We start from the raw sequence: 25,349 nt of genomic DNA, 5'->3' as shown, positions 1-25,349 counted from the left end.
AAATAATAATAATATTGGCAAGAAAATCTGTAAATATATTTTTTTTTTAAATGAGTAAAAATTTTCCCCAAAAAACCTAAAAATATCTAAAGTGATTACATATATATCAGTAAAACTTTTAATATTTTCTTCACAACATTCACACATAAAAATCAACCAAAATCCAGCGAAATTCACATGATCACAGAAGGAGATGAGGTCATAAAAGTAGGGAGAATCTGCACATTTATCCTCCTCCTGATCATCTGAGGAGACTCCAGATGCTCCTCTGCAGCATGCATGACTTTAACCTCGTGTCATCCTGCGGCTCAAAATTGACCAGTTTTAAAGTTTTTAAAATGTGGGGGAAAAAAATATTTTCACAGTGAAACTTCTGATGTCCACATTTTCAACATATTTTGGGAAATCTTTTGAACATTTTTTGGTGGGGAAAAATGTTTAAGAACATTCAGAAAAAAATCAACCAAAATCCAGCGAAATTCACTGGATTTTGGTTGATTTTTATGTGAATGTTCTTAAAGAAAATATAGAAGTTTTACTGATATCTATGGAATCACTTTAGATATTTTTAGGATTTTTTTGGAAGCTTTTTACTCAAATGGGGATTTCAGAATTTTAGCAAAGATGAGCCTTTTTTCTAGTTGTCAAACACCTTGTGGGAACCCTTTTTTGTGTGGCTATTCATGGTTTTAAGTGCTGCTTGTTTTGCTGTTTTAACTCTGAGACCACGGTTATTTAAACATATGAAAGAGGACCGAGCAGCAAGTCCGTCTTTTTCCAACTTTGGAGAAAAGAGAAAGTTTGATCTGTTCCTCTGCTGATTGGTCAGATGCCATGATGTAGTGTGATGTAATGTAGAGTGATCTCTGATTGGCTGGGTGAAAACCACATGCTCCTAGACCTCACTGAGAGGCAATGCAGTATTTAATGTGTAGAAGTTACTAAATATGATCACTTAAGGCTCAAAAGCCACCAACATGGTTTAAAATCATGTTCTCTTTTTTTTTAATCAGCAAAATGCCACCAATTGTCAGATTTTAAACTTTCTGATGGCCCTTGAACTCCTCATGTGGGATCTGCCTGCTGAAATATGCAATCGTAATATTAATATTTCATTAAAATCTCTTTATTCTGCTTGTCTCTTTTAAAATTTTTGCCAAAAATACATAATTTGCAGGAACTAGAGTCTGGATAAAAGAAAAATTCTGTTCACCTTGGTGCAACTGTTATGACAAAACTGGATCAGGTCAAAAATGAATGGATGATCTGCATGACCTCGAATGAACTGCAGGCAGTGTTCACACAGAGCGGATAGGAGACATAAATACATTTGAAATGTAATTAGTGACATATCTTTAGTATGTACAGTCCCCATTTTTCCAGGTTTTGTAACACCTGTGGGAAAAATACTGCACAGAACAATTCCAGATCTTCTACATTCAATAATCAAAGAAATTCAGCTTTTGATTTTTTTATGATGTACGGCATTAAAACTTTGTTACACAACATAAACTTTACTTCTACACATTGCTCTGATGTTTCCACTGAGGTGCAGGACTTTATATTGCAGAGTCTGAGGATTAGAGAGTTAGTTTATATAGAATAGTCTAATCTAGATTAGATATGTTTAGGAAAACAATGTGACCGTGTGGAAGGTGTCCCATTTATGATTAACCTACAGAGAATTATCACCTTAATCTGCAGCTAGCCTCATCTAAACACACTTTAGCTGCACATTTTACATCTCTGTACACAGAAAAACTGCCACCTCCAAAAACTTGTGATACAAATTTAGCACCAAAACTAACAACACATCGTCTGATTAGAGCTGCATATGTGAGATTACGTGATTTCTGACAGCCTCTGCTCTGCTGTGGTCCTCAGCAGGAGGCTTTAGTGAGAATCCTGACCTGGTAAAAGTCATAATTAGCCGCCTGGATGTCGAACGGATCCTCTCGAGGAGCCTGTTTCCTGCCGCAGTTGCAGGAGCTGGTGGAGCGCCCCCTGCTGTTGTGGTTCAGGATGGGCGGGTTACGATCCATGTCCGGCTTCTCTCCTGCAGAAATCAGGGTCAGAGGTTACTGATTTCAGCTGCAACAGTTAGTTTATTAATCCATTAATTGATTGACAGAATCGCTAAATGTTTTGATAATCAGTTAATTATTAATTGGAAAAATCTCAAACATATTATTGGTTTCTAGCTTGTCAGATGAAGGGAGTTGATGCTTTCTTTGTCTCGTTTTCACTCATTCCTAACATTTTATAGACAAACCAAAAGCTAATTATTCAAAACAGTAACTGGCAGGTTAGTATATAAGGAGAAGGACTGTAAGTTGTAGCCCCAGTAGATACGAACTAGTAAAATTCACGTATATTTACTACTTTATTTACAACTTTACGGTTATGTGACACCCAGAGTTACACAACAAAGTTCATGTCTTCCATCACTGTTTAATATGTGCACGATTCACTCTGTACACATTGCTGGTAATAGAAACTACAGGGAAGTTTCCAGTGTGCAGACAGTTACTGTATTACAATATATATGTAGACATCCATCTTTCCTTCCTTCCTTCCTTCCTTCTTTCCATCCTTCCTTCCTCCCTCCCTTCCTTTACTTCTTTCTTTCTTTCTTTCCTGCCATTCTTCCTTCATTTATATATGTATATCAACGAAATCTTCCAGTTTGCTGTTTTTATCTCATTATTCCAGGTCGAGTGTAGCAGAGAAAAACTAGGAGTCGTTCTACCTCAAATCATCAGATTTTTAGAGCAATTTCTGATTTTAAAGAAGATTTAACAGCATAAAATATGGATATTAAAACAGCTATTTGTGAAATGATAGACTGATAAATCAAACATTTACTAAGGTAGTTATTTTCATCATTTTTAAATTTGCCTGTTTTTTTTCCACACACAAAAATTTGAACGACAGCTTGTGAGGACTGATTAAAGTTAGACGTTCACCTGGCTGAGGCAGCAGGTGGAACTTGTGGACACAGTGTTGGTCCGTCAGGCTTCGCTCCTCACACAGCTGGTGTCCGTTGCTCCAGAACTTGTAGCAGTCCTCGTGGAGCTGCAGGGCGTAGCGCTGGAAGGCCACTCCTCGGGCGTGCTGGCTGTAAACCCGCAGACCCTGAGCCAGCTGGTTTTTGTGCACCGTGGTGGTGTAGTTGTGGGGGAGGTTGGACTGGTAAGCGCTGTGAGCCAGAGGCAGCGCTTTCTGACATCGGTTCTCTGAGAACTTCGTGTCAGCGTCAAGAAAACCCTCCAGAACCTTCACCTGGCTTTGCACTTTGGCGGCCAGCTCGGCCATCTCGTCGTCTGAGTTGCTGATGAGGACCTGGTGGAGTCTGGAGGCCACCTGGACCCACTTGGTGTAGGTCGGCAGCTCAAAGTGTGAAGGCTGCGGGTTGCGTCCGACGCTGTCATCGAAGCCTTTCTTGGTCAGAACCAGCTCAACGTGCTGCCAGAGGAACTCCTTCAAGCTGCAGTCCACCAGCAGACCACCCAGCGACATGCCACTCAGCTCCCCGCTGCTGCTGGGCTGCTGAGCCGAACGTCGCATCTGCTGGTAACGCCTCGGCCCTGAAACCGTCGGGGTGGAGTCCTGGTCCCCCAACATGCAGTTTGACCTCAGCTGGCCGAGCAAAGCGCCCACAGGGTCCTCGTCTGCGGTCGGGATCACGTATACGAAAGCCTGGTTGGCGGGAACAGTGAACAGGCAGTTGCTGCTCTGATTGGTCAGAACTCTGCTTTTACGGAAGATCCGATAAATCTGGTCCTCCAGGGCGTGCTGCAGCCGCCTCCTGGGAGAGTGTTTTTTGGGTTTGTCGGGGTTTCCTCCAGACTCCGAGCTGCTCCCAGGGAGCTGTGGAAGAAGAAACAGAAGAGAAGTCATTTATATTCACATGTAACATTTAACAGCTCACTAGATCTGTGTCACGAATGGAACAATTCAACATGTTTTATCCTGCTTATGGTTTATAAAGCACTGAATGGTTTAGGCCTAAAATCCATCTGATCTGCTGTCACTCTATGAACCATCTGGACCTCTGAGGTCTTCAGGTCCTGGTCTGCTTTCAGCCCCCTAAACATGGTGAAGCAGCGTTTACTTATTACACTCCACATATCTGGAACAAACTCCCTGAAAGCTGGAGGTCTGCTCCAAGTCTCACTTCTTTTAAATCACAGCTCAAGACTTTTGTTTGCCACTGCTTTCCTATTATAGCTTATTTTAACTTGTTTTTAATACATTTCTAATCCTCCTTTTTCTTTGCTTTTAATGTTTTTATGTAAAGCACACTGAGTTGCCCTCATGTCTGAAATGTGCTATACAAATAATCTGTTGCCTTGACTTTGTAAAATAGGATTGTTGACTTTCTTGCAGAGTGTGAAATGAGAATAATAGTACTTCATATCTGTCCTGTTTGTGGTCAACTTCTAAAAAAAAACTTTGCAAGAAATCAAACAAATTGTCCACTTACAGTTTGTTAAAATACAAACAGCTATGGAGCAACAAATGTTTCTCAGACCTCCAAAAAAAACAACAAAATTATGTTTTAACTATTAAATAACCTGCTGATATTTTATTAATTCCCTGTTTGTTCTATAAAATATATATATATGGGGGGTTTACTGAGTCCATTGTAAATATTTATACATTTAAGACTTTTTAATACTGCATGAAACACAGTTTAATATATTATAATATAAAGTGCAATATTTAATTTATTGTTCAATGATCACAATTCATACTGATGAAATATGGAAGAATGATTTATCTTATATTACATAGATTTCAGTAATTCACATCAGTATGTAGTAATAATTATGAATAGATTTCAACTACAACTCTTGGCTGGATATTTAGCCACTAAATAAAGTTTGTGAGATATAGATATATATATATATATATATATATATATATATATATATATATATATATATATATATATATATATATATATATATATATATATATATATATATATATATATATATCAAACCAGTAGGGCTGGGCAATAAATCGATTTTATCGATTAATTCGAGTTTTTACTTAATGTCGAAATTTAATTTAATTAATTTAATGAAAATCGATTTTCTCATCAACATCCGCCACCAACGCCTTCCCGCTGGGCTCCCGTAGTTCAGAGTGCGCCCCCTCCCCCCCCCGCGCTTGATATACAAACAACATGGCGGCGAGCGGTGCAGATCTAAAGGCACGTGTCCACTAGATGATATTTTCCCGCACGGCAACGCACCACATCTGAAAATGGCACGGACGGCGGTCACTAGCGGACCACAACATGGTCACATGACAGCTCTGAGCAACAGCAGGACGCTACGTGGTGAGGTCACCGAGCTTTCAGCTGGACAGTCCTGCAGACAAGTCAGATAAACACAGCGGCTCGGCCGCAAACTTTACCTTTTATTTCAAAAAACACGTCAGCGAAAAGTATTTCTGAAAGCATTTGAGGCAAGAAATAATCTGTGCAGCAGCTGAATCTGTCCTCGTTTTAGGTCACCGACGCCTAGTTTAGAAGTTTGAGGACAGTTTAACGATGCGTGGAATCTTCGCACGCCGCATGCAATTTGCATAAAGTAGAAGTCAGTCTACTTTATGCAAATGAGCTGCAGCCCTCTCCAGGTAAACACACCGGATCACAGCTGGAAACGCACTGTAACCGGACCAGCTGCCACATGCGGCGCATTTCCAGCTGCGATCAGGTGTGTTTACCTGGAGAGGGCTGCAGCTCATTTGCATAAAGTAGACTGGACTCCGGCGTGCAGAGATTAGGTAGGGGGTAAAAAAAATCGGTTAAATCGTGAATCGGGATTTTTTGTGAAAAAATCTGAGATTTTTTTTTTAGGCCATATCGTCCAGTATATATATATATATGCATGTTTTATATATATATATATATATATATATATATATATATATATATATATAATATATATATATATATATATAAAATCTTTATAAAGTATTTGTTTGTGGTTGTGTGTTGGAGGAAACACTCGTATGTTTCTACTGAGAGGCAATACTTTGAATTTCCCTGGGGATTCATGAATATCTATCGTCTATCTATCTACAGTCTATCTATCTATCTATAAGTGACATTTCTCACTACTACTGTAGACTCTAACTGGACATTAGAGGACTGAGGTTTGACTAAATCCAGACCTTCAGGGTTCCGTTCATCTGGAAGACAAAGAGCAGCCGTGGAGGACAGGGTCTGCAGTTCAGCTTCCACTCTTTGGACACCGGGCAGTCCTTGATGGCAGCCCGGATCAGAGGCAGGACCTTCTGCCTCAGGGCGTCCAAGGCCCTGAAGAGCCGGTCGTAGGTCACGTCGAAGGTGTGGTTGGGGTGTACGAGCAGCAGTACGTGGCACACGGAGAACATGTAGAGCAGGTGGAGGCAGTGCTGCCGGTCCAGGCCCTTCCAGAAGTCGTGGGCGTCCGAGTGGCTGGTGGCGGCGCTCAGGGACTGGCAGGCCCGCAGCAGCTGCCGGCTGTCGGACACGGAGGACAGCAGCAGGTAGAGGACCCGGTTCTCCTGGTTGTAGAAGGCCCGGATGTTGCTGTCAGCCGAGCCGCCGTCCTCCGCTCCGCCGAGCAGGGAGAAGATGTGTTTGTCGGCCAGAGTGTTGACCAGAGAGTCCTTCAGCGGCCCGGGCTGCATGTTGCTCTTACCGAAGATACCGACCACACACAGGCCGTCGTCCCGGTAAGCAGCGTCCTCCAGGAGGTCCGCCTGCAGCTGCAGAGCCTCCACACTAACGGAGAGAGCCATGGTGGCCTCCTTCATGGTGGAGGAGCAGGGGAGGATAAACAACGGCGCACTCACTTCCGGCTCTAGTTCCTGTCCGTTGCAGTAAAACGTCCGAGTAGCTGCAACTCCAGCTTTAAGGTTCCTGAATTGTGTGAGAATAGAATAGATCTTTATTGTCACTGTTACAGAAAAAAGTGAAAATCAATTTAGCACTCTCCGTATAGCAGCATTAAAAATAAACTATATAAGGCAATATTAACCCTCGTGTCATTCTGCGGGTCAAAATTGACCTGTTTTAAAGTTTGAAAATGTGGGGAAAAAATATATTTTCACAATGAAACTTCTGATGTCCACATTTTCAGCATTTTTTAGGAAATCTGTGAACATTTTTTGGTGGAAAAAAAATGTCAAAAATGCTTCTTAAGAACATTCACCAAAAAATCAACCAAAATCCAGCGAATTTTGCTGGATTTTGGTTGATTTTTATGTGAATGTTCTTAAAGAAAATATGAGAAGTTTTGCTGATATATATATGTAGTCATTTTAGATATTTCTAGGATTTTTTTGGAAGATTTTTACTTATTTTTTGAAAATATTTACAAGAATTTTCTTGCCAAATTTGGGGGATTTTTTTAACTAAAACTTTTAAGGGAAACTTTTCAGGAATTATTGGAATTTTCTTCCTGAAGGTTTAGCAAATTTTCAGAAATTTGGGGATTTTTTTTGCAGAATTTTTGGATGTTTTTTCAGACAAAGAAACAATATTTTTTGGTGCCTGTAAATGAGGACAACAGGAGGGTTAATCATGTTCTCCCCCATGTGCAAAAACACCAACTGGAAAATCTGTCAGAGAATCGCCTCAAATGTCTTCACCCAGCTGTAAGTAGCTTTGCTATAACTGGATCTACTTTAATTTTTTAAATTATTTAAAAATGACATTTTATTCCACTGTCTGTTAATGGAAGGATTCAGTTACAGCTTTGTGTTTTCCAGTTTAACCCTCCTGTTGTCTTCATTTACGGGCACCAAAAAATATTGTTCCTTTCTCTGAAGAAAATCCAAAAATTCAGCAAAAAAAAAAATCCCCAAATTTATAAAAAAATTTGCAAAGTCTTCAGGAAGAAAATTCCAAAAATTCCATAAAAGTTTCCCTTAAATAAAAAAAAATTAAATATAAAAAAAGAAAATTCTTGTAAATATTTTTTTAAAAATGAGTAAAAATCTTCCAAATAAAATCCTATAAATATCTGAAGTGATTACAGATATATCAGTAAAACTTCTAATATTTTCTTTGAGAACATTCACATAAAAATAAACCAAAATCCAGCGAAATTCACTGGATTTTGGTTGATTTTTTCTGAATGTTCTTAAAGAAATCTGTGTGTTCTTAAGAAACATTTTTAACATTTCTTTTTTTCCACCAAAAAATGTTCAAAAATTTCCCAAAAATGTTGAAAATGTGGAAGTTTCACTGTGAAAATATATATTTTTTCCACATTTTCAAACTTTAAAACAGGTCAATTTGATGTACAGATCAGATCAAAGATCTACAAATAAGTAAATAAATGAAAAATAAACACCGCTGGTAATGCAAACAATCAGCATGTGAACCTAATTAGAACCTTCAGCTTCACACAGAGTCCCAGTCTGAGAGATGGTTACCAACATTATTACCTCTGCTTATATATTTACTAGATTCAACATGCATTTGATATATTTGTGTTCACATATATGTGAGAAAAAAGCCACGGCTGCTTCCATTCAGTCATATTTAACCTCAGTCCAGTGGGATGGATTTCAATCAATGTTCCCTGTAATTTTTCAGTCTGAGTGTGAGCAAACACACAAACTCCCTGAGCGTCCCTTGGACCACTGTGAGCAACATCAGACGTGTCACTGTGGTCACACCAGCATCACATCCATTCAAGTTACATGGTTCATTAAAAGAATCAAATTACAGCATTTACATTTCTGTTAAAACACTTTGTCAACAGGAGCCAGTTGAAGGCTGCAGTGATTTTAGTGACACTACAATGTATAAGAGTGAAGTTATTGAATATTTGTCTCTCTTTACTGTTGCAGCGGTTTTGCAAATTGCAGACGGACCCTGTTCACTCCATAGACACCAATGTTATTCCTGTAGCTTGAAAGACAGCTACTTTTGATAAAACTGGGCTTGTAGCACATTGTCTGCCTTGCAACAATGGGAAAGAGGCACCGTTTATGTTTTGACAACCTATATCTAACGAGTTATTGATGCTGGAAGTCCCAATCTGTGAATATCTTTCCAACTTTACTGAACTTGGGGCCACTACCACCTAAGGAGTGATATATTTAATTTTGAAAAAAGCATTTAGCCATACTTAAAGCTTTAAGTGCTTTATTAACACGGAACTAAAAATTTTGTATTGTTTTATTATCACAGGTTCTGTCTGAAAAGAGGTGGCATCATTTTAAACAGTGAAATCAAACTAACAAAATGTAATGACCAACCAGTGAGCAATACTGGATTCTGCAAAAACATAAACAACTTTTTTTAAAATCTAAATCTTAACACAGTTAATGTATTAACTTATTTTTGTGTGTATGCATGTATTTATTGATTTATTTAGTACTGTTAACATATCACAGTTCTGAGTGAATTTTTCTTAAGATAGACAAAGGCCATTTATTGATTACATATAGGCTGTTAAATGCTTATTAAAAACTAAAAAGCATTTAAAAAAAAACAACTTAGGCATTTATTGAGTCACTAAAATACTGTAGAGTACAGACCACATCAGCATGATTATAAGCATCCTCTGGTAAATGAACAACCAGATACTGATGTCTCTCACCATATGGACTTCAGGAGATGACTGGGGGATGATAAACTGTGACCTACTGGTTGGGTTCTCTCTGTTCTCATGTTTCTTACATGTTTGTCCCCTGACAGCCGGGTCCTAATGTTTTTTGAGCAACACACCATACTATGACATTTTTACAATGATGGTTCTACAATGGAACCAGTTTGACATGTTCAGGTGTTCTTTATGTGAAAAGTCAGAGATTTCAGGGATCAGAAGGTGGTTTTCAACTTTCTTTGTTAACTTTCTGCTTCAACTTTAAACTAAATTTCCTTCACTAACCCCGCCCTCTGGACGTCCACTAAGCTGTGTTCTTATTGGCTGTCCAGGTGGCTGCTTGGTGTTATCAGGAACACCTGAGCAGCTCAGTGTCTTCCTGCTTTATTTAGCTGCAGACAAACATTTCCTCTGTTTCTCTTCACCACAGAACCGGGTTTGGTTCCGTTGCTTTCATTTGTTTTTTAGGCGTTGGCTTGCAGCTTCCAGCAGTAAAATCGTCTTTAATGTGTTTCTTGGTGTGTTTTAGGGCTTTGTACTGGATAGTTGTCTTGGTAAATGAGGTTCTTTAGCCACAGTTAGCACATGGTGCTAATGTGTGCAGTGATTAGTGGATTTGGTGCAGCTGAGTTGTGTCTTTATCTTGGCTGTAGTGAGTCTTCAGAGGTTTTTGGTCAGACACATTCTGTATTCTTGTTTGAGAACCAACGTTGGTTGTCCAGAAGGTAAGAGTTCCTGTCCTGATTCTCTGTTCTCAGAGGTTCTCTGGTAGGCTGCAGGAGACTTCAGTGTTTGGGTTGTGCTAGTTTGGTTTTTGTATGGTTTCATTTGGACGACTATCTTGAGGCCCCTCCATGTGGTTTAGTGAGGTTTTCTGGAACAGTTCTACAAAGAAACCTGCAGCAGAAGAGACTTTGAGAGTTTTTAGGAAGTTCTGGAGACCAGACTTTAGAGCAGCAGAAACATTTGTCAGCAGTTTGAGCAGGAGAAGGTGAGCTTCAGAGTAGAAATGAGACAGAAACCTTCTTGACCCGTGTGGTGAGGTCCTGTACCAAGAGTTTGAGCAGGTTGTGAAGAGTCTGTAGTTCTTTGGTCTGAAAGCACAAGAAGAGTCGACTCATTAAAGGAGAAAACAGGAGATATTGTTGGTTCTTCTGTCGCTCTGCAGTTTCCTTAGACTGAATATCAAGTTTATATTTTAAATGATTTTCCATGTGAGCCCAAGAAGACTTCAATAAACTCCCTCCATCCCCTGGACACAACATATTTTATTACCATGTTAAATCTTTTTCTTTTTTAAAAAATATGTTTTTGAGTTTTAATCATAGTTTTAGCATAGTTTTTTCTCTTTGCTTGTTTAGTTTTGTCATCTGTGTGAAAGGTGCTAAACAAATAAAGTTGAATTGATAAACTGAATAATTGACTAACTCATGATTGTGACAACAGAAGTATTTTCATTGTGATTTAAGGGTTTATTTCATTTAAAGGTTGGGGTTAAAATCTTGACAAAAAAAGATTAAAGAAATAAATTGCATTTAAAAAAGCAATTAAATCAAAGGAAAAAACATTTAATACAATAAAATTTTAACAAGAAAATTGAACATTAAATACAATTAAATTATATTAAAGACACAAAATATTTAATTAAATAATTAAATGGAAGATAAAAAACATGTAATTATGAAATTAAATGTTTTTACACAAAAATATTAAATATTAAAGATGAAATATTTTAGATCATTAAACATTTTTTAAAAATACATAACATTTAAGTAGATTATTAAACCTGTAAAAAGACAAAACATTTAATTAAAAAATTAAATGTTTAATTCGAAAATTAAATCTTAAAGACAATAAAACTTTAAACAGGAATTAAACAGAAAATACAATGAAGCATTTAAAAAGAAAATGAAACATTAAAAGGTGGTAAAACATTTAAAAAGAAAAACCTTAACAAAGATTTAATCAAAAAATTAAACATTGGAAAAGAAAAAGGAATTTTTCAAACAAGCCAATAAAACAGTTGAAAAAACAACAATTAAACATTAAAGAGACAAAACATTTCAAAATCAAATCAGACATTAGAAAAGAATAAAAGGTGAGAAAAGAGCAAAACTAAACATTTAAGAAGAATCAAACTAAAGACAAAACATTTGAAAAGACACCAGTTAAACTTTAGAAGATCAAATTAAACAGAAGAGACAATAAAACGATCAAAAAAAGCAAAAACAGATAAAAGTCTTCAAGCGTTTTCTAGTCTGAAATGAAAACATCAAGTTGTTTCTTCAAACATTTCCTCTTTCTATGTTCTTGGTTTGATTGTGGACAGATTTACTAAGAACTCATTTCAGAAAACTGCTTCCAGATAAAGTCTACTAGTAGTTGAAGGCATCGATCAAACTAATGTTACCTTCTGATCTCCACAAACTTTACTGTTCAGTGAAGAGAATCAAAGTTTGTTGAGGATTTCTAAAAAACCCACAGGTGAATGTCTGAGAAGAACTCAGATGGATGGTCTAAATGTGAAATCATGACTCATGGTCACAAGTTTTAAGGCTTCTGTTAACTAGAAAGTTCAAACTGACAGAGAAGTACTGAGAAACTTTTAAAACTTCAGTCCTCAGACTGTCTGAAGGTTCAAACTAACAGAGAACTACTGTGGGACTTTGAAAATTTCAGCCCTCAGACTGTCTGAAGGTTCAAACTAACAGAGAACTACTCAGGAACTTAGAAAATTTCAGCCCTCAGACTGTCTGAAGGTTCAAACTAACAGAGAACTACTGTGGGACATAGAAAATTTCAGCCCTCAGACTGTCTGAAGGTTCAAACTAACAGAGATCTACTGTGGGACATAGAAAATTTCAGCCCTCAGACTGTCTGAATGTTCAATCTAACAGATCTACTGTGGGACTTAGAAAATTTCAGCCCTCAGACTGTGTGAAAGCTCAGGTCCTGAGGACTCGGGAGGTGTGGAGGCTTTGGAAAGTCTTGGAACTGAGGGTTCCACCCTCCAGCACAAAGGCTGAAGTCCAACCTCCTGAGAAAAACGGTCGTCGAGACTCAAGTTAAAAAAAAAAACTCGAAAACGACAAAAAATAGATGATAAATGCGCAAAAAAAAGAAGAATTAGTATCTGAGCGAGTAGCTCAGGGGAAAAGAAGACAGACTACCAACTGGAAGGTCGCAGGTTCGAGACCCGCCAGTGGCACTTTTCTTTCTTTGTCTTTGTCACAATTTTCAAAAACTTTAAGAAGTGTCTGGTCTTGAACCAGCGACCTGCAGCTCCATAGGCAAATCCTTAACTCACTGAGCTACAGATCAGATAAAAAGAAATAAATTCGTCGTCCCTTTGGCATCGTAGTTCCTGAAGTGACCCATGGGTGGAGCCAAGGCGGAGTCTGGGTGGAGTCAGGGCGGAGAGTAGGCGGGGAGGTGGGTGGCGGCCTCCCCCCTCTACTCCCCCACCTCCCTCCACCACCCACCACACCTTCCCCCGCCCGACGAGTTTTTCGAAAATCTGAGTCTCCACGGGTTTTCCTGAGTTTCTGGAGTTTCCACGAGGTCGGAGGCAGAACAAGTTGTCATGAAGAGGTGTTGAAGTCAGCCAGGATGGACTGACTTTTTACAGCAACTAGAAGGAAGACCACGAGAAGAGCAGGTCTTCAACCACCATCCATAAAATCCATGGAGTCGCTCCAGAGAAATGAAGGAAGGTCAACTTTTATCAACCTCCATCTAGATGTTCAACTTGATATCTACCTTCCTTCTATTTGACCTCATGTTTATTAGTTTTAGTGGAGAAAGTTATTTTTGTTGTCGATTAGTCTCTTAAAAACCAAATAATAAATTGGATTAGTCAAGAGCTTTAAATTTCTTACTTTGTCATATTTTAAGTATGACAAAAAAAATATATAAAATAAAGCGTCTTGAGACAATTTGACCTGTAATTGGCGTTATATAAATAAAATGGAATTTAAATTGTATGTATCTTGTAATGTTGGAATAATTCAGCCATATATGTTAGAAAACACATTTTCTTTGTCCATTAATCTGTTGATTGTTTTCTCCACTAATTCATTTCTTGCTTTGGTTTATAAAATGTCAAACCCAAATATATTCAGTTTACTGTCATAAAAACCAAAAAGATTTACATTCATGATGCAGGAATCAGGCAGTTTTTCACTTTTTATCTTAGTTTAGTCAGAAATATAGTTGATAATGTGTGAATTGTTGCAGCTTGTGAGCCGTAAAATGTTTTAATCTTTGGGGCCGAGTGTCAAAAAACATTTAGAAACCAACATCAACAAAACACTCAACAAAGATTTGAACATCATTAAAGGGAAATCCAACTTTTGCATGACAATGTCTAATTAAAGGACATTTATTTCCAACGTAAATGTGTGATATTCATCCTCTGGAGCTTTCTCTTCACATCGTCTTCTACCTGGACTGGTTTGGTCAGGAGCATGTGCAACAAACATTTGAAAAACTGCACTTTAACATCAATGAATGACACTGAAGTTTAATCTCTACATAAATGAGACTGAGTCTGGATGTGCTGCTCTGTCATTAACTCCTAAGTTTAGGGAAAGTTCAAACAAAACAGGACAGTTCAGATCAGACTTGAGAATGAGCTTATTTTGAACAAACATCTCAGACTTTCTGAGCTTCAGCACCTCTAGCAAGATATTTTAACAACAAGCAACTCAAGAGATCCAGAAGTTGGAGAGAGTTAGCTTTAGCTGAGCCAAAGAACATGTGGGACGCTAACCTAGCAAACATTTCAGACTTTTCTCTGTGAATTCAGAGAAATAATTTCCTATTTAATGACAGAGGTACACATCTTAACTCAGTCTCATTAAAACAGACTCTAATTCAGTGTCATCCATCCATATTAAAGTGCAGTTACCCAAAATGTTTGTTGCATGAGTTCCAACAAAACCTGTCCAGGTAGAAGGCCACTTTGACAAACAGGAAGTGGAAGATTCCAAGCAGATTTATAGAAGGGGGAACCGGACTGTACTAAGTGTGGTCCAGTATAGAGGGGTGCTTTGTGGGTTTTTAAGGCTGATAATGATTATTAGTGAGACATTTGGAGTAGATATTCATTTGCAGTAAATGAAAGTATTTAAAATCTTGGAGTTAAACTTAGAAGAACACAAACTAACAGAAAACTTTGTTGATACGTTTTTGTTTTGTTTACAGATGTTAAGTTAAAGGAGTTTTATTCATTACGTAAAACCAATCAAATCACTCCAGAAGACAGAGCGACCACAGGTAGATAAAGGTTCAGAGCCAAAGCAGCGCCATTTTTAAATGTATTTATTACCGTAAATCAGTAAAAAATAAAATACTGATAATCAGTAAATCAGTCAGCCCACAATTACTACAATTCTACAATGTATGTCTCTTTCCTTTGACTTGTTATTTGTACAATCTACGATGTATATGATGGTGTTTTTTCATACCAAAGGCTATACTATGATGTTTTCTAAGAGACATACGATGCTACTCTGGTTGTTCTGGCTCTGGGCTGCTGCACTCCTCCTCTGTTGTTTTCTGGATTGTACTCAGCTGCATGCCTTCGTCCATCCGGCCTCCGTTGACTCGTCCCACCTGCCGTCTCTGGAGCTGAAGCTGGATTGCAACAGACCAAAGTACAGTCCAATCACGATGCCAGCTGCCTCTCAAAAGGCTCCTTCATCTGGCAGGTGGCGCCACTTCTTCTGAGGGGAAGCTGAGCTGGTCCAGCAGAACTTTGGAGATGTGTTCCAGTGGTTGGTGGATGTGTGGGGAGATAGAGAGAGACCTTTGAATTGTTCACAAAGGAAAACAGGGAACTCACTGGTAGTTTTAGTTTAGGATGCTACTGCGGTGTGTTTTTGGGTTTTAAGAGGTGAACAGGAAGAGTTTTTTTTTGTATTGATTATCTTTTACTTTGTTCCTGGTTGGAATGCCCATCAATGTCAACATGAAGTTCACTTTTAGTTCTGTTGATTTATTTTTATTTTACTAACACCCATTTGTTTTTAACCCCCTCACATGTTGTGTTGTTGTAAACTTACTCTTTCAAATAAATTCTCGTCTAACCCTCTGGAAACCAGCGTTTGGACTGTTTTTGTGTTGCTCCTCACCTACTGACAGCTGTGGACTAAAGGCTATAATGTGACGTTTTTAGAGCCACATGCTATACTATGATGTTTGTTGGGCGACACGCTATACTATAGGCTTTTTTAATTGACATATTACTGTGACTTTTTTGTTTTAGTTTTTTTGTTGTTTTTTAGCAACATATTATAAGAATTTGAACAGTTTTAAAACTTACTATACTTTTACTTGTGCAATGAAATTATTATTCTATGGCATTTTTTAGATGACATATTATACTCTGATGTTTTCTTGAATTACATACTATTTTGACAATATACTGCACTATGACATTTTTTGAACCACATATCATACATGACAATTTTAGGCAACATCCTATCATTTTGTGCTTTTTGAACCACATAATAATCTATGTTTTGTTTTTTTTTCTTGCCAACATGCTGTACTATGAACTACAGGCCATACTATGTTATTCTTGAGTAAAGCTTACTATATTTTGACGTTTTCTGAACTCCATCCTATACTATGGCGTTATACACAGAGTGCTTTGGTTACATGTTGATTTATAATCTAGATTTTTTTGTTTTGTTTTTTGACAGGATTACCACAGACCTGAACATGAACACCGTTGACACCCACCTCAGGGAGACGCTGTCTAAGATCTCAAGGCTGCTTGGTCGTGGTCTTTCTGGCACGTACTCTTCCAAGATGAGCCGGGAAGTTTAACACTGATGGAATGACACCAGGTCTAAGCCGACAAACTTCCAATTCCTCCTCAACCCATAGTCTCTGGGAAACCTACATGGAGTAAGAAAAGTAGACAGACAAGTAATTAAGTCTGGACACAACATATTAAAAAGAAATCATGCTAATAAATTAAGTACAAAGAACCGAATTCGCCAATATACTGGAGACCAGAGCTATTTAATTTGATAAGTATAACCTTGTTTAGTAACTGTTCAATTATTTGAGAGCAGTCCTAAAGAATTGCCTGTAATCCCAATCATAAAATGGGTTTGGAGGAAGAACATAGATGGTAATCTGGATATACATGATTTAGGCTTTATAACTACTATTGGTAGTATTGGTGGTAGTAATAGTAATGTGACTACTACTAGTAGTACATTAACTGCTGCTGATACTGGCACTGCTACTACAACTTGTAATACTATTACAAATGCTGATACTACTTCTACAACTCTAACAGCTGTTTATACTACTACTGCTGCTTGTACTTTTAGTATTACTACAACTGCTTGTACAACTATACTACAGCTACTATTAATCGTCTGGTATTTGGTTGTCAAGCTGCTCGCTCGCCTTAGCGTTTTGCTAGTGGCTAACTAGTTAGCTCTCATAGACTGGAAGCTCTCAACAAGATTTCATAATGAAAAAAGAGCCAAAAACTATTCTTACCGATGAAAAGTCATTCCAAGTTTCCTTGTCTCAATCGTACGACGTAGTGTGTAACTGTATGAAGCACAGTGAGCCGGTATACTTGTTGTTTCCGTTTTCACGCCGTCTACATCAACAGAATGCACTGAAACTTTGCCCCCACTAGCTTAGCCTCGCTGTAGCACGCAGCTCAAAGGGGCGTGTCCTATCTACTCATTCATATCTATGAGAACAACGATGGCTGCACATAAGGACGCCTAACGTTGATTAGCTGCGTAAATACCATTATATACAGTCTATGGTAAATACGTATGTGAATCGCATCATTGGCTGCAGCAGCCAGTCACCTGTCACTCAATGACTCACAATGAAAAATAGCACAGAATGAATTGTTACGTGTTTATTTTATTTACAATTTAGGTTGGATTTTTTTTTGTGCGCAGCGCAGATTTTCTGTGCGCGGAGACCGCCAGCAGTGCGCAACTGCGCACGCGCGCAGCTTAGAGGGAACAGTGATTTCAATGTTTTGAAATGAGAGGAGAAGCTGCCAATGTTGATGAAAACTTTCAGTTGAGCCACAGACAGCAAATCTGATCTTCTCCAATTTCAGAAATAACATCCAATCTTGCAGCCAAGACGTCTGTGAGAGAAAAGAGGGAGTACTTTAAAAACAACAACAGAGAATTCGATTAGGGGCTGTTCAGGCAGTAAAGCAGATTATGTTGGTTTGCTTAGACGTCATTTAACCCCTCAGGAACACCAAGGATCATAATCTGAGGTGATGGATCACAGTCAGATCTAGAATCCCCAACAGAAGATGAGTAAAAAAGCTCTGGAAGTCCAGAACATGAGCATTTCCTTCCTTCCATCCTTTCTTCTTTTCTTCCTTCCTTCCATCCTTCTTTCCTTCCATCCTTCCTTCCTTCCTTCCATCATTCCTTCCTTCTTTCCATCCTTTCTTCCTTCCTTCCTTCCTCCTTTCCATCCTTCCTTCCTTCCTCCTTCTTTCTTTCTTTCATTCTTTCTTTCTTTCTTTCTTTCCTTCCTTCCATCCTTCCTTCTATCCTTTCTTCTTTCCTTCTTTCTTTCCTTCCTTCCATCCCTCCAACCTTCCTTCTATCCTTTCTTCTTTCCTTCCTTCCTTCCTTCCCTCCGTCCTGCCTCCCTCTCTTCCTTCCTTCCTCCTTCCATCCTTATTTCCTTCTCTTTCCTTCCTTCCTTCCTTCTTTCCTGCCATACTTCTTTCCTTCCTTTCTTCCCTCCTCCCTCCCTCCCTCTCTTCTTTCCTTCCTTCCTTTCTTCCTTCCTTCTATCCTTTCGTCTTCCTTTCCTTCCTTCCTTCCTTCCTTCCTTCCTTCCTTCCTTCCTTCCTTTCATCCTTCCTTACTTCCTTCTATCCTTTCACCTTTCTTTCTTTCCTTCCTTCCTTCCTTACTCTCTTCCTTCCTTCCCTCTCTTCCTTCCTTCCTTCCTTCCTTCCCTCCATCCTCCCTTCCTCTCTTCCTTCTTTCCTCCTTCCTTTCCTTCCTTCCATCCTTATTTCCTTCTTTCCTTCCTTCCTTCCTTCTTTCCTGCCATACTTCCTTCCTTTCTTCCCTCCTCCCTCCCTCTCTTCCTTCCTTCTTTTCTTCCTTCATTCTATCCTTTCGTCTTTCTTTCCTTCCTTCCTCTCATCCTTCCTTCCTTCCTCTCTTCCTTCCTTCCCTCTCTTCCTTCTTTTCTTCCCTCCTCCCTCCCTCTCTTCCTTTCTTCCTTCCTCTCATCCTTCCTTCCTTCCTTTCTTCCTTCATTCTATCCTTTCGTCTTTCTTTCCTTCCTTCCTCTCATCCTTCCTTACTTCCTTCTATCCTTTCATCTTTCTTTCTTTCCTTCCTTCCTTCCTTCCTTCCTTCCTTCCTCTCTTCCTTCCTTCCCTCTCTTCCTTCCTTCCTTCCTGTCCTGCAGTGTTGAAACCTTCTAAAAATCTGAGCCAGTCAAAATGTGGGACATTGTCTCAATATTTGGGACAAAGGATAAAAATGCATGAAGTGGGACACCTGATCACTGTAGGTGGGAACGGTTGCTAGCAGACGCTCCAGAAGATCAAACTATTTATTAGAAATGGTTTAGATAAAAATATTCCTGGACATCATGTGAGGGCCTCATCTAGAAACTTCACTAGGACACATTGGGCAGTAAACTATAGATGAACGTTCCACTAATGGAGAGAAGCAGCATGAAAGCAGACATTTCTTGCTCCTCTCCTATTTTATTTTACAGATCTGCATGTTTAAAATACACAAAATTATCAACAAGAGTCCAAAAACAGACTGAGTTTACATGCACAAAGTAAAGTAACATTAAAAACCTGTAATTATGAAATAATTATAACTCAATTTCACAAACATTTAATTTTAAATTCATACACAAAACTTAAATTGAGGTTGAGTAGTTTCAATATTTTTCTACAATTAGAGACATTTAACAGAAGAATATCTATCTATCTATCTATCTATCTATCTACCTATCTATCTATCTATCTATCTATCTATCTATCTATCTATCTATAGTCTATCTATCTATCTATCTATAGTCTATCTATCTATAGTCTATCTATCTATCTATGTATCTATAGTCTATCTATCTATAGTCTATCTATCTATATCTATCTATAGTCTATCTATCTATCTATCTATCTATCTATCTATCTATCTACCTATCTATCTATCTATCTATCTATCTATCTATCTATCTATCTATCTATCTATCTATCTATCTATAGTCTATCTATCTATCTATAGTCTATCTATCTATCTATCTATAGTCTATCTATCTATAGTCTATCTATCTATCTATCTATCTATCTATCTATCTATCTATCTATCTATCTATCTACCTATCTATCTATCTATCTATCTATCTATCTATCTATCTATCTATCTATCTATCTATCTATCTATCTATCTATAGTCTATCTATCTATCTATCTATCTATCTATCTATCTATCTATAGTCTATCTATCTATAGTCTATCTATCTATCTATCTATCTATCTATCTATAGTCTATCTATCTATCTATCTATAGTCTATCTATCTATCTATCTATCTATCTATAGTCTATCTATCTATCTATCTATCTATCTATCTATCTATCTATCTATCTATCTATCTATCTATCTATCTATCTTGTGTGATTATCTTTAATTAAACAGAAGTACACATGATTTTGTGCAAAATTAAGGACTTAATTCTGGAAAGTACTTGTATTTTTATGAGACGTTTCTTATTTTTTTGCTATTTACAGTGTTGTTTTGGTATCCCAGCTTCTATAATAATAGTTTGTTTGTTTGTTTTTACGGTGCATCTTTGCATCACTTAAACGGAGGAGAACGGCACATTTAACTAAATTAAATTCAGATTTAGTTATAAAGTGCTAAATCATAAAATATATAATCTGGCCACTTTATATGGCATGATCAAGATTTTAAAATATTATAGAAACAAATGCAACAATTCTAAAGTTTGTCTGCTTTCAGCAGTTAAAAAATATTCCAGCCGGAGAAACTTTTTATCTGTTTAATATGAAAACCACCATCTAGTGTCAAAGCTTTCACAATATGAAGCACCTAAAAGGGTAAAAACATGCAATACATTTCCCATATTACCACAATTACATGAGCTCTTAAAGTCAAGCATGATCTTCCATATTATGTCTTCATTATAGACTGGAATATCTACAATAAAAATCAATGTTCTGGTTTGGATTGATGATCTTCTACGTAATTATATCTTAAATTATACCCATGATATGCTGAAATGATCACAAAGATCAACTTTAAAATCCAACATCAGTCCTTTCAACTCCACCACAGAGTCCTCTAGGTGAGAATCACAGGAGATTATGGGATGTTTTATGCTCAGGGATAAAAGATAAACAACCTTCCACCATATAATCAATAGTGGAGTGTAAAGTGGCGCTATAACGCCCCCCTGTGGCAAAACACGGCTCTGGAATTCCAACCACAAGCCTCAGGATTGATCAGTAACAGCAGAGATTCATAGACTGGGAAGGACAGACTGACTGCCAGAGACAGCGACCTCTCTGACCTGTCTGGTTTATCTGTCTTTCTGTTTACAGGTCAGGTCAAATGTTAAATCATACGATGAGCCTAAGCTGCTCCATCGCCTTTTAATGGACTGGATCAAGTCTGCCCCACCGGAGGATTATTATCAGGAAGAGACTAAAACTATCGACTGGGAAAAAGAAGGATGGACCGCTGGAGGAGAGGCGTTTAAGGACAAAGATGGAAAATACTTACAAAAAGCATTTTTTAATCTAATATTCAGACAAAGTTCAGGGCTTACAGCTGCAAAAGACAGAACCACGAGATGACAAGATCCTGTCTCCAAACCTGAAACATCCACTTTTCAGGGGGACTTTTCTCTACTTTTTGAGGTTTTTGTCCACCTGTTAACTCTGCAGCATTAAAAATAAACTATATAAGGAAATATTAACCCTCGTGTCATTCTGCGGGTCAAAATTGACCCGTTTTAAAGTTTGAAAATGTGGAAAAAAAAAATCTATTTTCACAGTGAAACTTCTGATGTCCATATTTTCAGCATTGGTGGGAAATCTTAGAACATTTTTTGGTGGAAAAAATGAAATGTTAAAAATGTTTCTTAAGAACATTCACAGAAAAATCTACCAAAATCCAGCAAATTTCACTGGATTTTGGTTGATTTTTTTGTGAACGTTCTTAAAGAAAATATTAGAAGTTTTATGGATATATATGGAATCACTTTAGATATTTTTAGGATTTTTTTTGGGAAGATTTTTACTCGTTTTTTGAAAATATTTACAAGAATTTTCTTGCCAAATTTGGGGGATTTTTTTTAAATAAAACTTTTAAGGGAAACTTTTAAGGAATTATTGGAATTTTCTTCCTGAAGGTTTTGCAAATTTTCAGAAATTTGGGGAATTTATTTGCTGAATTTTGGGATTTTTTTCAGACAAGAAAACAATATTTTTTGGTGCCTGTAAATGAGGACAACAGGACAACATTTTTTTTTTACATTTCTTTTTTTCACCAAAAAATGTTCAAAAATTTCCCAAAAATGTTGAAAATGTGGACATCAGAAGTTTCACTGTGAAAATATTTTTTTTCCACATTTTCAAACTTTAAAACGGGTCAATTTTAACCTGCAGGACGACATGAGGGTTAAGTAACAGCTGAGGACATTCACATATCTGACTACAGCTCTAACTTTTACATGACGGCATCCTGCGTGCCACCGGCTCATTATTGTTTTTCTTTTCTCATCTGTGGCCTGTTGTTATTTGAATAAAACTACAATTATAAGGCGGTTGTTTACAGTCGCTGGTCAAAGGAGTGTCGGGTCATGCTATCTGGCCAGGGTGAGGATTAACCCTGAAAACCCCAAAGCCTGCCAGCGGGTATGAAAAGCATGTTTTTTTTGCATTATTATTATTTTGAAATCAACAAAATTACAGTATTTATCAGTCAGAAACTGTAATGACGGAAAAAAATCATCAAATTTATCTTTGACCTGCCGTTATATCATTAAAATAACTAAATCTAGGCGTAAAATGTGATAAGTTCATCTGAATCACTTTATTTTACAATTATTATTTTAAAAAAATCACTAAAAATAAAGTATTGGTGCTAAACTAATTGTATAAAAACCAAAAAATTCTGTGATACTGGACGGAATCAGGAAGACATTAGTAACTCCGCTGTGACTAACAAGGGATTTTTGGCATGAATTGCAGGCAGTGTTTTATACAGAGCAGACAGGAGACAAGTCTAGAAATAAACTGAAACAAACTATAGCATGTAGAGTCACCATCTTTTATAGTTGGTCATGTCAGTGTGCACTTGAAAAATTGTCGTCATTCTATTTTTTTTACATTTCTTTGTAAAATAAACAACCAAAGAAATTTAAACTTCACCCTCAGCTACTCAACCCTTGTAATGATGCATGAGAGAGTTAAGTAAAAAGCTTTAAGACTGCACCTATAAAAAAAACCCAAAAAACTAACTTAAATTCAAATTTGGCCACTATTATCCCTGTCAACGTCGTCTCCTTGTGTGCTGACACTCTGCTCCTAGAGCTCCTGCAACATCTGGAAGGTCTATTATGTGCATTTTGTTTTGGGAAATCTCAAAAAATGGTAAAAATTCACAGAGTCTGGTGTCTTAAATTGGAATATTTTCTGCTTTCTTTGCTTCTCTAAGACCGCATATACTTACTGTAAAATATAACAAACACCTCGAAAGATTCCTATTTAGTGGAGCTGCAAAGATTTATCAGTTGGCTGTCAACTACTTTATTAATCGGGTACATTTTTTGTGCTCAACTGGCTATATTTCACAATTTTCTAATCATGACAATATCATTTTTAACGTTGTTTCTCTGTCAGAAATGAAGACTATTTTCATATTTGTGCTCCGGGTGCTTTGCCGTGTTATATGCAGCACTTCCACTGGGTCCAGAGTGTTTTTCCAGTTGTCGCTTTTTGAGATCACCTCTGTGACGACATCTCCACATTTAACCCTCCTGTCATTTAGGGGCACCAAAAAATATTGTTTCCTGTCTGAAAAAAAATCCCAAAATTCAGCAAAAAAATTCCCAACATTTCAGAAAATTTGCAAAACCTTCAGGAAGAAAATTCCAACAATTCCTTAGAAGTTTCCCTTAAAAGTTTTATTTAAAAAAAAATCCCCCCAATTTGGGGGGGAGAAAATTCTTGTAAATGTTTTTAAAAATGAATAAAAAGCTTCCAAAAAAAAATCCTAAAAATATCTAAAGTGATTCCATATACATCAGTAAAACTTCTAATATTTTCTTTAAGAACATTCACATAAAAATCAACCAAAATCCAGCGAAATTCACTGGATTTTGGTTGATTTTTTTGTGAATGTTCTCAAAGAAACTTTTTTTTTTAACATTTCTTTTTTTTCCCACCAAAAAATGCTCGAAAATTTCCCCAAAAATGTTGAAAATGTGGAAGTTTTCACTGTGAAAATATATTTTTTTTCTCCACATTTTCAAACTTTAAAACAGGTCAATTTGAGCTGCTGGACAACACGAGGGTTAAAAGTTTCCCTTAAAAGTTTATTTAAAAAAAAAAATATTGGAAAGAAAATTCTTGTAAATATATATATATTTTTTAAAATGAGTAAAAATTTTCCCCCCAAAATCCTAAAAATATCTAAAGTGATTACATATATATCAGTAAAACTTCTAATATTTTCTTTCACAACATTCACATAAAAATCAACCAAAATCCAGCGAAATTCGTTGGATTTTGGTAGATTTTTCTGTGAATGTTCTTAAGAAACATTTTTAACATTTCTTTTTTCCACCAAAAAATGTTCAAAGATTTCCCAAAAATGCTGAAAATGTGGACATCAGAAGTTTCATCGTGAAAATTTTTTTTTTTTTTCCACATTTTCAAACTTTAAAACGGGTCAATTTGACCCGCAGGACGACACGAGGGTTAATTCAGCTCTCAGACGTCAGGAGGCAGAGCTGCGTGCGCGCCCCCGCCCGGCACCGTCGTCTCTCTGACGTCACCGCCCTGCGATCATCCGAAATCCCTGATAACGCGGCGCGCGCTCCCGCTCGGCTGTGAATGGGGCTCAGTCCAGCCTGTGACAGCTCGTCCAGCGGCACGAACCTCGGTCCGCTGCTCCGCTCGGCTCCGCTGCGCTCAGACTCCCCCCGCTAAGCGAACGGCGCCGCTCCTCCGGTAGTCCCCGTCCGTTCAGGTAGGAATGGCAGCACCGACAGTCCCGCCGGTTCGGGTCGTGTTCTCACTCTTGTTCTTCTCCCCAGCACCGGCAAGTTGGTGTCACTGACGGGCGGAGCTGTCTCTGTGTGTGTCCAGGAATGAGAAATGATGGCCGGCTCTGCAGCAGAGGAGAAAACCTTCCGCCGGTTCCTGGAGCTCTTCCTCCGGGAGATGAGAATGCCTCTGCAGGAGAGCGACCCGCTGCCGCTGCGCCCCTTGACGGACCTGGTGTCTGAGGACGAAGTGGAGGGGGAATGCCTCGACCTGTGTCTGCAGCACCTCTACAAATAGTTAAGTGTGCACTTTCTCCTGCTCTGTGTGTGTGTGTGTGTGTGTGTGTGTGTGTGTGTGTGTGTGTGTGTGTGTGTGTGTGTGTGTGTGTGTGTGTGTGTGTGTGTGTGTGTGTGTGTGTGTGTGTGTGTGCGTG

General features: G+C 37.9%; 2 protein-coding genes across 3 annotated transcripts in view; one reads left to right on the top strand and one right to left on the bottom strand.

Moving 5' to 3' along the window:
• Positions 1 to 1,455: 1,455 nt before the first annotated feature.
• On the bottom strand, positions 1,456 to 6,845 carry LOC111586003 (SMG8 nonsense mediated mRNA decay factor). The gene is made up of 3 exons (XM_055017472.1): positions 6,190 to 6,845; positions 2,967 to 3,870; positions 1,456 to 2,056 (listed from the first exon to the last, which is right to left on the bottom strand). The coding sequence occupies exons 1-3, from the start codon at positions 6,814 to 6,816 to the stop codon at positions 1,881 to 1,883; spliced, it is 1,707 nt and encodes a 568-aa protein (XP_054873447.1). The 5' UTR covers positions 6,817 to 6,845; the 3' UTR covers positions 1,456 to 1,880.
• A 17,876-nt stretch (positions 6,846 to 24,721) lies between these two features.
• ppm1e (protein phosphatase, Mg2+/Mn2+ dependent, 1E) overlaps positions 24,722 to 25,349 on the top strand; it is a 67,973-nt gene continuing 67,345 nt past the window's right edge. The window contains exons 1-2 of one of the 2 annotated variants that reach the window (XM_055017096.1): positions 24,722 to 24,899; positions 24,967 to 25,212. In XM_055017096.1, the coding sequence (XP_054873071.1) occupies positions 25,028 to 25,212 (185 nt within the window). In that variant the 5' untranslated portion in view covers positions 24,722 to 24,899; positions 24,967 to 25,027. The remainder of the gene's footprint in view (positions 24,900 to 24,966; positions 25,213 to 25,349) is intronic. The other variant, XM_055017095.1, reaches the window with a different exon arrangement.

The sequence above is a fragment of the Amphiprion ocellaris genome, chromosome 14, assembly GCF_022539595.1.
Source record: "Amphiprion ocellaris isolate individual 3 ecotype Okinawa chromosome 14, ASM2253959v1, whole genome shotgun sequence".
NCBI classification, from domain to species: domain Eukaryota; kingdom Metazoa; phylum Chordata; class Actinopteri; family Pomacentridae; genus Amphiprion; species Amphiprion ocellaris.
This window is presented reverse-complemented; position numbering and strand designations above follow the sequence as displayed.